At 37.7% G+C, this 12,966-nt stretch overlaps 1 protein-coding gene across 1 annotated transcript in view; it reads left to right on the forward strand.

Moving 5' to 3' along the window:
- Positions 1 to 11,344, forward strand: part of oxct1a (3-oxoacid CoA transferase 1a) — a 44,369-nt gene extending 33,025 nt beyond the window's left edge. Inside the window, exons 15-17 of the mRNA XM_024274704.2 lie at positions 1,316 to 1,396; positions 10,614 to 10,715; positions 10,796 to 11,344. Coding sequence (XP_024130472.1) covers positions 1,316 to 1,396; positions 10,614 to 10,715; positions 10,796 to 10,831 — 219 coding nt within the window. The 3' untranslated portion in view covers positions 10,832 to 11,344. The remainder of the gene's footprint in view (positions 1 to 1,315; positions 1,397 to 10,613; positions 10,716 to 10,795) is intronic.
- Positions 11,345 to 12,966: the final 1,622 nt, after the last annotated feature.

A 12,966-nucleotide genomic window follows, 5' to 3' on the forward strand; every position in this document is an offset into this window, starting at 1 on the left:
TGTGCTAGAAATTAGACAATACTGACAGTTCCCTTTAAGAACAAATATTTCTTAATTTACCAAAAGAAAAGCATCATGAATTTGTACATGAGATACAGTTGAAGTGCTTGTGATCATTAAATAAAATTAATTTTACAATTTTATTACAATGAATATTTACATTCAAGTTTTTTTTTCAAAATTATACTCTTTTAAAAAATTATGAAAACTTGTTTTAATGCAGTCTGGGATATATTGCGATACATATCGTATTGTGTGATATGTACGGCAATATATATCATATTAGCAGACTCTTTCCAATACACACTCCAATTTTAACCACTTTCCTCAGCTGCTGCAAAGTGAGGTTGGTGCTGGTGTTGCCATGAGTCTGTTTCTTTTATATACAATTTAAGAATAAAAAATAACATGATTAAAATACTAATATTTGATTTGTCATGTATTTATTCTGTAAGTGATGCAGTGACCTCGTTGGGTATCGTCAATTACAGATATCACACTAACTTATGTTTGCTGCCGAGTTATAACTCTTTTCATAAAATGAACTATTCTCTTCCACAAAACTGATAAATATTAATTGTTTTCATAGTTTTACTGATGTGTTCATCTTCACATTTAATTTCTGCTACAAATAATAATGAAAGCAAATGTTGCAGCTGATTAGAGACAAACTTTTTTCAATCTGTTTCTTAAGGCTTCCTCCCAAGATGATGTCGGCTCATCTTGATTAGATTCTTTGCAGAAATCTGTTCGTTTGTCTTCAGTTAATTTGGATACAAGCTTAGAAATGAGCTTAGTGTTTTGGGTGAGGAAAGCTTGTTGGTCAGACACTCATTCTCAGTTAGATGGATCACTCTAGAGGACTTCCTGCAATGAAGGATTTGATCCAGCTGTGCTGCTTTAATTTTAGAAAGTCCAGACTGATACGAAACAAGGGCGCTGTAACATTCAGCATTCATAAAAGCGCTCTGCTTTCTCCTAATGGGACCCTGTCTGGCGCCCAGCTACGGTCCAGATGGTGCAGCAGGTGAACATAAATTTACTGCCCGAGTCCTGTTATCATTCATGATGGGCAAAAGGGGTGGCTGATTTATGGTCTGCACTTTTCCGACAGCGCTGGGGGCGCTTTGACGTGTGCTTTTTCTCCTAAAGGTGACGGGAGGAAAAACTGACGTTCACTCACACAAAATAAATATTCTTTAGGCTGAATAATCACTAGATACTAAAACTTCTTTTAGACATAAAACGGCCTTTGAAAAATGATTTGACTAAGCAAATGTTTTGTTAATTTAAATCAAATGCTCTCTTCTCTCAGGGGGGAAAACACAAGATATTGGACAAATGCAGCTTGCCTTTGACGGGGAAACAGTGTGTGGATCGGATCATCACTGAAAAGGTGCCGTTGTTTTTTCATTTCTGTCTGTGACATTTAAAAATATGTCCTAGTTAACCTGAATATTAATGAAAGTGGAGGAGCCAGCAGTTTTTCTCGTTTTCTCAAAATGGTCCATAAAGATGTTGATTAAAGTTTATTTATGATTACTTGTGCATTATTTTTTAGGTGAAAAATAAACCAAGCAAAGCACACGAGTGGACACTGGTGTCCCTCTCAGATGATGCCTTTCTTAATACCCTATTGGGACTTTGTTCATTTCTGTTATACATAAGGGATATTTTCAAAGTGAGAAGCTTCAAAGTTCAAGAAATTTTTCATAAGTGGTTTGAATTTAAGAGCACAATGTGTATGTTAGGAAACTGCAGCAGTAGTCAAAATCAAAAAGCTGTAAATGTTTTTTCTGGAGCTCTTTAGACAAGATGAGCCTTAAGCATTAGCCACAACCATTGACTGTATAAAGAGAACTGGACTGAGTGACCCCTCACACGTTCTACATAGGAAGTAGCTGCTGGCTCCAAGGAGCTAAAATCCCAAAGACTTCTATTGAGAAATGAACAGCCATTACTCAGTCATTCTGTTGAGACGACATTTTTCGTATCGCAGAATAATGGCACCTATTTTGTGTGTGGAGCCCACGACTGGAGTTAAAAGTGTTGTAGTGACGCATGACTGTGAGAGTCCTGAGCGTGGAAACCTGAAACGAGGGTTTATGTGAATTTACGTCGACTTTTCATTGAAAGTGACCACTTGAATGCGAGTTGGTATGAGCGTACCTTCACCGCCAGGCCACTTTAGAGACCGGCGACCAACATCTACAAACACCTGTAAGACTTGGTGGGTATGCAGACAGGACACCACTGGAAGATATACAGTATTGTCAATTTAAAGCAGAGCAGACTCTTCCTGAAAGGGGCTGTTCTTTCTTTGTGACATCAGCACATGAGAACCCGCTCATTTACATGGGGCTGGTGCTCAAAGCTCAGGATTTTTAGAGGAATACTCAGAAATGCGTGAACGGATTAAAATACCGCTTTGGGGTTGTTTATAGTGAGGAATGAACACTATTATACACTTAAAGCTCAACAATTGATTTTGCAGGCGCTTTATAACAAAGACTCCCTCCTGAGAAAACCTCTTAATTGTTTGACCTATTTTACTAAACTTTAAGATACTTTGGAATTCCCACCTCTTATGTAGAAACACCCACATAGTTAATGACATAAGTTAGTCTTCCTCCCAAAAAAACCCAAATAGCAAATGTATGAAGGTCGGAAGGTTGACCAAAAAAATAAAATAAAATTCTTTATTAATTCTTAACTATGAGTGGCACAAACAAATTTTGGTTTAAGACAGTAAGATACATGCTGTCCATTTTCCAGCATTTTGAATTAATTGAAAATGAGAGAACTTCTTTGACACCATAATAACAAAGAGTTAAAACATTCAAGTCTAGAAAGTGAAAAATAAGGCATGTTTTACTCATACTTACTGGATAAAGAGGCATCCCATATACAGAGGCTGCATGTCCTAAATCCGGTTCCACTCGGAGCCTCCGGCTCCTTGCTGTTTGTCACCTTCTGTACTCACGGCTTTAGCTTCTGTTTGGTGATCTTTTGAATAAAGGTCACTAGTGCTCACAAAATCTAAAAGGAAGAGGAAAAAAAATACAAGGTTATTACCCAATAAAAGTAACTAGGACAAGAATGCGAAATTTTCCTGAGCTTTGGCGGACCGCAAATGACAAAAAAGGGAATAATTCTTTTGTTGTTGTTAAATACGACCAAAAATATTCTCTAACTCTAAATCAGCTTTTTCTCTGTCTGTTAATTAAATTTTGTGACAATAGCAAACACTTTTTACACATTTTTGAAACAAATTCTTGCATTTTTTTATGATTGCAGTTGTGTTTACTTTCTGTTTGGAATGTTGCTGCATCTCCACCTCAGGGCCTTTCTTTGTAGTGTTGATGCTTTGGCTGTTTCAGCCTTCCCTCTGAGGCTCTTCTGCTGTGCAAACTCTGAACTGTAAAGGCGGATTAGTAACATGAGGTCATCCACAGATTCTTTCTTTTTTTCCTTTCACTCTTCAAAAAAAAGTTACTTTATTTTGGTTGGTAAAAATCAAACCTCACACACGCTGAGACATATTGGAATTTTATGTTCAAATAACTCAAATTGGTGTAAAAACCCCCCCTATTTTTAGCAAATGTTCTCAATTTTGTAAAGTCATTTTGTCTATATTAGACATGCATCAGTTATTTTCAGAGATTAGCTAAATATAATAAACAGTCCCCACGAGTTTGAAGTCTTTTACTGTTTCATTTTCAAAGCAGACACCACAGGGCATACTCATAAGGCAGACCATGTAATAATGTGTAATCCTGGATTGAAAGTCAGGGAATTTCAGTTTTTAATGTTAAAAAGCGGCGAATAGATGAAAGAATGCATCGCAGAGCTTCGTGCAGGCCCGGTTTTGTCTGTTTCCCTGTGGTGGTTACTGCCTTTGAAACTTGTTCTCTGAAAACATGACCTATCAGGGACAAAGTCGGCTCATACACCCCCACCATGCTCTTTCTCTTGTGTTCAGCTTTGGTTTGTAGTCCATCATCTCTTAGCAAACAGATTTTTATCTGCGTTTATTAAGGGTGGATCTCTTTAAGGCCTTTGGAAGCTCTGGAAGCACCTTTACGGAATCCACTTCAGTTTCTCTCAGATTTCAGGAGCATCTGGCCTTAAATCCACCCCTAAGTTTCTGAAAATAAACCTAATTTTATATGGTCAATATGCCATGCCTTTAATGCTTGTTTTTCTTGTTCTTTTTTACTAAATAATACCTCTCTTTTCACCTTAGAGTAGTTTATCGCCTTAAAACAAGTGAAGTACCCTCTTGACTACCAAAAAAATAAAAGTTGTCCAGTTAAATCTTTTTTTTTTTTTTTTAATTCACCAAAAACTACAATTCCCAGAACCCCAACCATTCACATTTGGGATCATTAAAAAGCCTCAAATGTCCTCTGTAGATGCCTAAAGGAGTTGATTCACTAGTATGCTGTGGTTGGGAAATATTCAAGTTTGAAAATGTCCTCAGCAAAGGACAAATCTCTATTTCTAGGACTGTACCAAGGCCTGTATCAAGGCTTTAGAAACACTGTGAAATATCTCTTCTTCGCAGTAAATGCATTTGCTTTTTAATTTCTATCTGATCAGTATTGTCCAATCTGAAATGAGAGAATAAGATTTAAAAAGCGCTAAATTTAAAGAATCTCCCAACTGGATGCTCAGATACTGGACTAATAAAGGTCATTTCTACTCTTTTTATAGTTCTTTCATGTTACTGCCCATTCTTTTTAAAGTTCTCAATTCATAAAAGAACCTTTCCCATCATCATTCATTCAATAACAGTTTTAAATAGTGTATTTAAAATACCTGAAGGTCCATTTTGATCCAGTTTAAATTTAGAAGACCCATTTGAGTTCATAAAAAGGAAGCAACATTCGAAACTTTAAGAGAATTTGGAAACAGTGTGTTTTTATAAGTCCAAACAGGTAGAAAGAGCCCAATTTTTAGTCCTCACCTCAAATCAGATCCTCAAACCCTTTTTATTAGTTTGCAATAATGAGGGACAACAGATGGTGATTTCTTTTAACTATCATTTAGCATAATCAACACAAGCACTTGTGCAACTGGACTGAGAGGTGACTATTGCTAAGCAACATGAACAATGGAAATAAGCTGCTAATGTTACAGTTTTTACTCTAGGCTTCACCAGGGAAATCCACGCAGCATTCATGGCTCTAATTTAGTCTTTTTTGCATTTATTGTGTGGAATCTAGAGGGCATTACATTTTTTCACATATTCAATGTTAAAAATATCTGTTAGGAGACATTTAAATCGAGTCATTTTCATAATTTGATCATTTTAGAAACGGGTTAAAAACAGGTTTTAAGTAAGAGCTTTGAAGTAAAAAGGTTTAATTATTGATTTTTTACTATTTTATGAAACTGCATCTATTGCTGACTATTATTGAACTAAATAGGTTAGTATTTAAATTTGTTCTACCATTTTTCTTAAGTAGAAAAGAGGAAAACAGGAAAATGCACACTTTAGAGTCAAATACAATTGCAACCAAGCTTAAAAACGGACCATAACGGGATTATATCGCTGCAGAATCCCTCCAAATGGACCAAAGAGGCAGAGGATGTTTCATGTGTCGAACGACAAGCAGAGCAGAACCTCAATGCATCAATCGGGGGACAATTCAGGGTTGAACTGGATGTCCTTCAACAAACTTTTCAACTCTTTAGTTGTTTTCTGTTTCATTGATTTTTTTCTGTTTGGAAAACATTCTATTTGTCATTTTAAAAAAAAGTCTTCTTCAGTTCTATTAAAAACAAGAATGCAGCATGAAGTGTAAAAGTCCTCTGTCAACGAGAATCTTTGTGTCTTTTTAAAGCATTAAGCTCTTAATCTTTGCATCTCTAAATGTCGATCAAAGCTCATTCCTATCTGAAGAATCGCTCCAGCTTTTTCAATCTGTAGTAAGTTACACATCTGTTTATTTCCGCTTGTGGGCAGTGGGAGAATGATCCTGATGATTATCAGAGGTAACCAAAAGGGAACCAGTGCTGCAAACCTTTCATACGCCCAATATCGCTTCTCCTGATTCCCTGATGCTCGGTGCTGATTCAGATTTCTGCTCCAAAACATTTCCTAAATTATTGCAGAAATTGGAATATTCTCTTATTTATGTTTTAGTTTGTAATGAAAAAGGCTTTCTAACTCTAATAGCCAAGAGGAAAAGGAAATTGAGTCTAGTTTTCAAAACAAACATTACATGTAAAATGTATAGTAGTGATGGGTAAATGGAATGCCTCATTTCTGTGATTGAAGGCTGTTGTGATGTTTCCATTTGTCTTTTCCCCCCAAGACAAAGACTATTTTTGTCATACAATACACAATGTAGATCATATTAAGTTTCTGACATTTTCTCTTCATTTTGTAATAATTTTTCAGACTTGGGAAAAGTAATAATTTGATGTTTAAAGAATCCCAAACTCCTGAATCAGTCAGTCATCTCAGCAGGACAATACTACTTTTTCAATATTTCACAATGATAGCAACACCAATTATAATTCTAGCAGAGAAAATTAAACGATTTTTATGGTTCTGCTGGCAGTTTTTGCCAGATTTTGAAGTATTTCATTGGAGGGAATCTATGGTCAAAACAACCTTTTATTATTTAATTATTTTAATTTCAAATGGGCTTTCTTGCTTCTATTTAAATGAACATTTAAGATGAAAATTGCATTGTCAGGTTGGTAAAGATTTAATAAAAACAGTGTTATTATGAGTAGTTTAGAATGGTTTCACCCAAATTTCTCAATGGCAGGGTCTTGTGCGTGTTAAAGCAGAGTCACACTGTGCCTTCGACACTGACATATGACAGCACTTTCCATAACTCCACACTATTCTCGCATTTTTTATCAAGAACAGCTGGCACATTTCGATAAAGCTCTAATTCCCCTTAATCACTGGTGACAAGCCTCACAATTAGAGATGCAGGACGGTGTCTATGTTATCCATAGACCCTTGTTCCGGGTGACATTCCATCTGTCTTGCTATATTGGAGTGAGAGATCTGCCTCCTGCCCTGTCACTGTGTGCTGTTCTAATGAGCTGAGAGTCCTGACAGGTTTTTTCCTGAATGTAGTTATGGCTTTGCCTGTCAGCCCCTGCTGAGCGAGGCAACACGGCCCAGCTCAGAAGAGTGTGCCCGGGCTGTCAGTGAAGTATTTTTGCATTGTTTGCATGAATTTGAAAAAAACACCCATGCTACACATTCTGTGTGAAATAAAAATGTGGGGGTTAAAACTAAGTTTTCATACAAAATATTCTGCTTCCTTCCCTGTAAAATCTAAATATAAACCCATATTTTAGAAAACTATAGAAGGAAGTGATGAGTATTATTACTGTGCTTCAAAATAAAAGTATTTGTGGCTTCTAAACCAACTTTATGTTTGACCCCAAAAAAGTGAAATTTAGATTACCATCTTGACTATCTTGCAATGTGCAGAATGCAGTTTGCCAGAGATGCAAACATCTTCAATCATGAGCAAAACAAATTTTCGTTCTGTAGTACTAGTCTTATATTTCTATGAAGGTATGAACTTTGAGAGTTTAAACAAGACAGAAAAAAGTGAAAATTTTCATGTCTGTCTGATTAAAGTGAATAAAGTGCGTAGTGAGGAGTTTTATAGGCTGAATACATCTATAATCCTACATAGCGGATTTCTCATACTGTGGGATATTTATGGAACGTAGCCACGCAAGAAACGAGCTATCCAGATAATTTTCATTTTTAGGACAAATAGGTCTTAGTTCTTGTGAGTCAATTTAGTCACAATTTTTGGATATCGACAACACCATGTATGGAGCCAGGTAAGCAGTGATAGGTCCAAGTTGGTCTGAGTCATTGCTTCTAATACAACTACTCTCGGCCAACTACTTCCAGCTTGTTGAAAGTCCGCATCCCTACCACTTGAAATCTGGCTCAGGAGAATCTGTCAGTCAAACGTTTTAAACGTTCAATGTGAGACCCACTGACTGTGTATGAGAACTGGATCTAGTGAATGTGACGTCACCCATTAAAAAGGCCTTAGGTCTGGTTCCAACTGAATGAAGTCAATTCAGCCACCATTTTTTTTATATGAACAGCGTTATGTTGGAGTGAGACGATGTTTGTAAGCAGTGATTGGTCCAAGTCGGTGGAGTTAACATTTCTATGGCAACCACTCATGTTGGAGGTCCACACGCCTACCACTTGGAAACGGGCTCGGGAGAATCTGTCAAACGTTTTGGACATACTTTTATTGATGTCTGAAAGTTTTGCTGGAGGACCCAATATGCAGGCGACCAGGTTTGGTGACAGAATGTGAACATTTAATAAATTAACCAAAACATGACAAAAACCATGGAAAACCACAAAGGGTGGCAGAGCGGACCAGAGCAGATGACCTGACCAGAAATTGGTGAAAACCAAACATTTACATGAGATTAGAAGCAATTAACGAAAATGAAGACAGCTATGGACCATGAACCTTTAACTGGTGTGACTGAGGGACAATTCAAAACATCACCCAAAAATCATAACCGACAAAACCCAAACCAGAGTTTACAATCCTGACATTTGAGGCACCTGATTGGTCCTTTAAAAACTTGAGTAACTTGTACTACAGAAAAAATAGGATTAGTAAATGTTAAAAATAAGGTATCAGAGCAATGATGGGTTTTCTGACAAGCATAATGACAGCTGTTTTATTTCTCAGTAAAAGTCTAGGGGATTTTGGCTTCTTGGAACCAAAAGGAACTTCCTGTTTGGAAAGCGAGGCCAGAGGGGTCTCTCAGCAGTTCCTATATACCACGGGTCTTCAACTAACATTTAAAGAGGTCCAGTTGGGAAAAAGTTCTTGAAGTTAGGGCCCGTAAAAAAAAATGGGTCTGTAAACCGCAGCTTTATGTTTCTCTGACATCTAAATCTCGTCTTCGGGTTCCTCAAGGGCTCTTTTTCCCCAAAGAATCTCTCCATGTATGTGTATATATTTGACAACTTGATAGTGATAATGTGTTGCAATGACAGCAATAACAGCACCGTTTCAAATAGAGGCGCCCATCGTATTAGTTTTGCATCAAGTTCGGACCCAGATGTTGGGTCATGCGGGCCCGGATGTTGGTCATGTGGACCCAGATGTTGGGTCATGTGGACCCAGCATCTGTATGAATTCTTGGAATTGGAGAACATGGCAGGGGCATTTTACCACACAACACCAGTTCCACAAAGGGGGCAGCTCTCTTCCTTTCAAAGACGGACAGTGAGAGCTAAAACGAGAAGCAATCATTTAGTCTAGCATGTGCTGCTCCCCAACAGTCTTGGCCTCCAGCAGCATATGTAACTGTTAACTGGGGGTCACTGAAGGCAGCCTTAACATTGAGGTGTTTGGCTAATTTCAGGAAAAAAAAACTAGGATTCTGAGAATGAGGAGCTCTGTTTAGAAAATGTTGGATAATCTTTGCACCAACTTGAGCACATTTGTCCTTGTTGTTCTAAAAAAAAAGAAAAAAAAAAGTCAAATTTTTTATGTAGGTGACATATAGAAATACATTTGTTCCTGAATTCCACGGATCACGCCTAACTTAACCTTCCACTTCTTTGTGTGTTAGCATTTCCTTACTTTTTTCTTGCTGTTTTGTACTTTACCGCGCTGTAAAAGCTTTCCTCGAAATCGTCTCACAAAAGAGCAAAAACCGCCCAAGCGTAATTGCAGTTAGAAACTGGTGCATAAGAGCAAAGTCTGTTTGAATGACAGATTAGAAGGGGAAGAGGCCAAGCATTAGTCTTCGTCGAGAATTTCAAAGTAAATACGTGCTGAAGTGTTTGAAAAGCGAGGCGATCTCAGAAGGCCTGTGTTTTTCAAAGTGGAAATTTGTGTGACACAATTTTCCATCTGGTTCCAAAAAGCAGGGGAGCTCCTCAGAACATCTTTGTGCTGCTCGACTTTTGATTCCCACCTAAACCTCTCTGCGACTAGTGTTTAGACCTGTGACGAGTCGCTGTTGCCAGAGAAAACCTGGCTTTTTCACTTGCTGCCACTCTCCAAAGGAACTCACTTTGAGCTATAATTATTCTGCTTGATTTAGTGGTGTAGTTTTTGTGACGAGGGAAGGAGAAAAAGGTAATTTAAAAACTGAAACCAGGGTATTCCTTCAAGATATATTATTTATAGATTCGTACACGAGTGTTGATGGTAAACATATTTGAAAAACAGGATTTTTTTAATAGACACCAGCTTGTTCTTCCATAAAAATCTTATTTTTCCCTTTTTATCACCTAGATCCCTGTGAATTAATTAAATATATGAATGACCTTTAGTCTGAATCACTTTGCATTAATGAAGAACACTCATTTGGATCCATTATTCTTAATGGAATTGTATTATTCTCTTGTTTTTTAAACGGTCGGCTTTAGCAGAACACTTGGAGCACGAGTGTTCACTGACTGAGGGCTGCTCTCAGAGGCGCAGTTTCATCAGTAATTGCAGTTTTTAGTCATCTTTAGTCATCTTCTAAAGGCGTGAGTCACGAGTGGGACTCTGCCCTCCTGTGGGAGCCACTAATGTTTAAATTTTAATTTGTTTTGTGTGTGTGTTTTGTTTCCCTGCCAGGCTGTCTTTGATATAGACAAGACAAAAGGCCTAACTCTGATAGAAATTTGGGAGGGACTCACTCCTGACGATATCAAGGCGTGCACGGGCACAGAGTTTGAGGTGAGTATTGCGTCGTAGTTCATTTTCTAATCTTGAAAATTAACCAGTATCTCACTTTTGTCTGTTTTTCTGTCCTTTAGGTATCTCCCAACCTGAGACCAATGCAGCAAATTTAGTGTTTCTCTTTATCTTCTGTAATAAAATAGCAGACGGAACAACTTGAAGTGCGGTCAAAAACAGAAACAATGGCAGGTTCCATGAGCAGCAATGGTAACTGGTTAAGCCACAAGTGCAATACTATTAAATATTTCTTTATGTGATGCAAAAATAATGCCATTAAGCTCTTTGAGTCCTCGAGAATGTGGGACACCTACAGGACTCCTAGTGGAAGAAGAATGGGCATTTTTACAGTCGCATTTCTGTTAAAAGTATAAATACAAAATGCAGTTCAGGTATTTGTAGGGCAAAGATGCAGTAGCTGAAGTGAATTTTCCTCAATCGTAATAGCAAAACCTGGTGCTGCAATAAATAATAGAGAAAAAAAACATCCTCTTTGCATCATCCATCCATTCTTTGAAAGATTTACTGAACTGTCAGTTGTTTTTGTTGTTCAAATCTAAAACAATAAGCTTTAATATTTTTATTCTGACATTTGTTTTTATGAAATAAACTACATTCTGGTGTGCAGACTCTGTGTGTTTTCTATTTCTGTTCTCTGGATAAAAATACGACCAATAACTGCAGACTTTTGACCTGTAATCATGGCATAGATTGAAGGCTTTGAGGGTAATACAGGTTAGAACTATATATATATATTTATATATATATATATATGCAGTGTGCTTATATGACATATTCTTGATGTGATTTGTGCACTTGAGTAGAGAGGCCCTGTCATTACCTGAGGGCTGTTGCGTAACGGCAGAATTCAGCCACTGGGCTTTTGGGTTCAGGGAGATCAACGGGGTTGGATCATCAAGCAGAAAAATGGATGAAAGTGACAGGGGCTCTTGCCACCGGCTTGTTGATGGTAATCCAGCACATCCCTGTGTGAGTCAAGCCCCCGTGCTACCCCATAAGCCTACATCTTGTAACCCATTTCTCATTCAAGTGTTTTTAAGGCGAGCACATGGCGGGGTTTAACAGAGCTGTGCCTCCAAAAAAACAAAAAAAAAAAAAACACTCCTGGGTTTTCTAAATGACTCAGTCTGAACAGGTGCAGTGGAAAAAAGGGGTTAAAGCACTTTAGATGAAGAGCGTTTCAAGATGAAGATGTTATGCTAAAACTCTGACATCAAAACTCAATGTGTTGAGTGATTGAAGCATTTGAGTTTCAGTATTTTCATTATCGTGAAGACAAAGCAGAAAAAGCTGCAGCCTTAGTTTGAACTTCATTCCATTTTTGGTTGTTATTCTCACTTTTAGAACATAGACATGGTTGTAAAATAGACGTGAATCTGTGCATGTATCTGCAATTTTCTAGTTGTGACGCTTGCTGGAGCTTTTCCCAGCAGTCCTGGACTGGTCACTATGATTCTAGTTTAAATAGCACATTAGTTCACATTTTACTGTCCTTTGAAGAAGCTACACTTAACCAACCAAACCTAAATGTCAAAGAGGGAGTCTTTGGTCAGCAGAGGCTTCATGAAATGTTCTTACAAGGGACCAGTTGGGTCTATAGCAAAAATTATAGAAGGCACACACGGTCTGGTCTGGTCTGGAATGGTCCAGGCAATTCAGGTGAGCGATTTGCACTCAAAAAGTTGGACGTCGCATGCAGGGTGTAGCTTCGCCTCAAAAGCAAAGCTATCAACAACAATGGAGGTCATCTAGTAGTAGACTTCTTTTTTTTAAATTTTTGGCTTTGCTTTTGGTACTTCATATACAAAAAGCATTTAATGTTCTTTGAGATGCTGGCTTGGCGCTTTCTATTGCCAGCATCAGTGAGCTGTATCTCATTGGCCCGTATGACCTTCTACCAATCAACAAATGTCCTTGTGTAAGGACAGTAGCTCCACCCTAACAGGAGCAGTCCGTTTTTCTAAGGACCTACAACCAACAGGGGCCCAAAAATGGTACAGTCCAGTCCGACTTAATGGGTTCGTTTTTAATAGAATCGCTCAAAATACCGTTCCTTACACTTTAGTGAAACCAGGCTGTTCAACCTTCTTACCTCACACCTGAAATGTGTAATGAAGTGATTTATTATGCTAAAAAAATAGATTATAGAATTTGATTTTAACACTATTTTGATATATTTAACCTGTTTTTGTACCTTTGGTAATGGAAAAAAATGTTACCAATATGTCAA

Source organism: Oryzias melastigma, linkage group LG9 (assembly GCF_002922805.2).
Source record: "Oryzias melastigma strain HK-1 linkage group LG9, ASM292280v2, whole genome shotgun sequence".
NCBI classification, from domain to species: domain Eukaryota; kingdom Metazoa; phylum Chordata; class Actinopteri; order Beloniformes; family Adrianichthyidae; genus Oryzias; species Oryzias melastigma.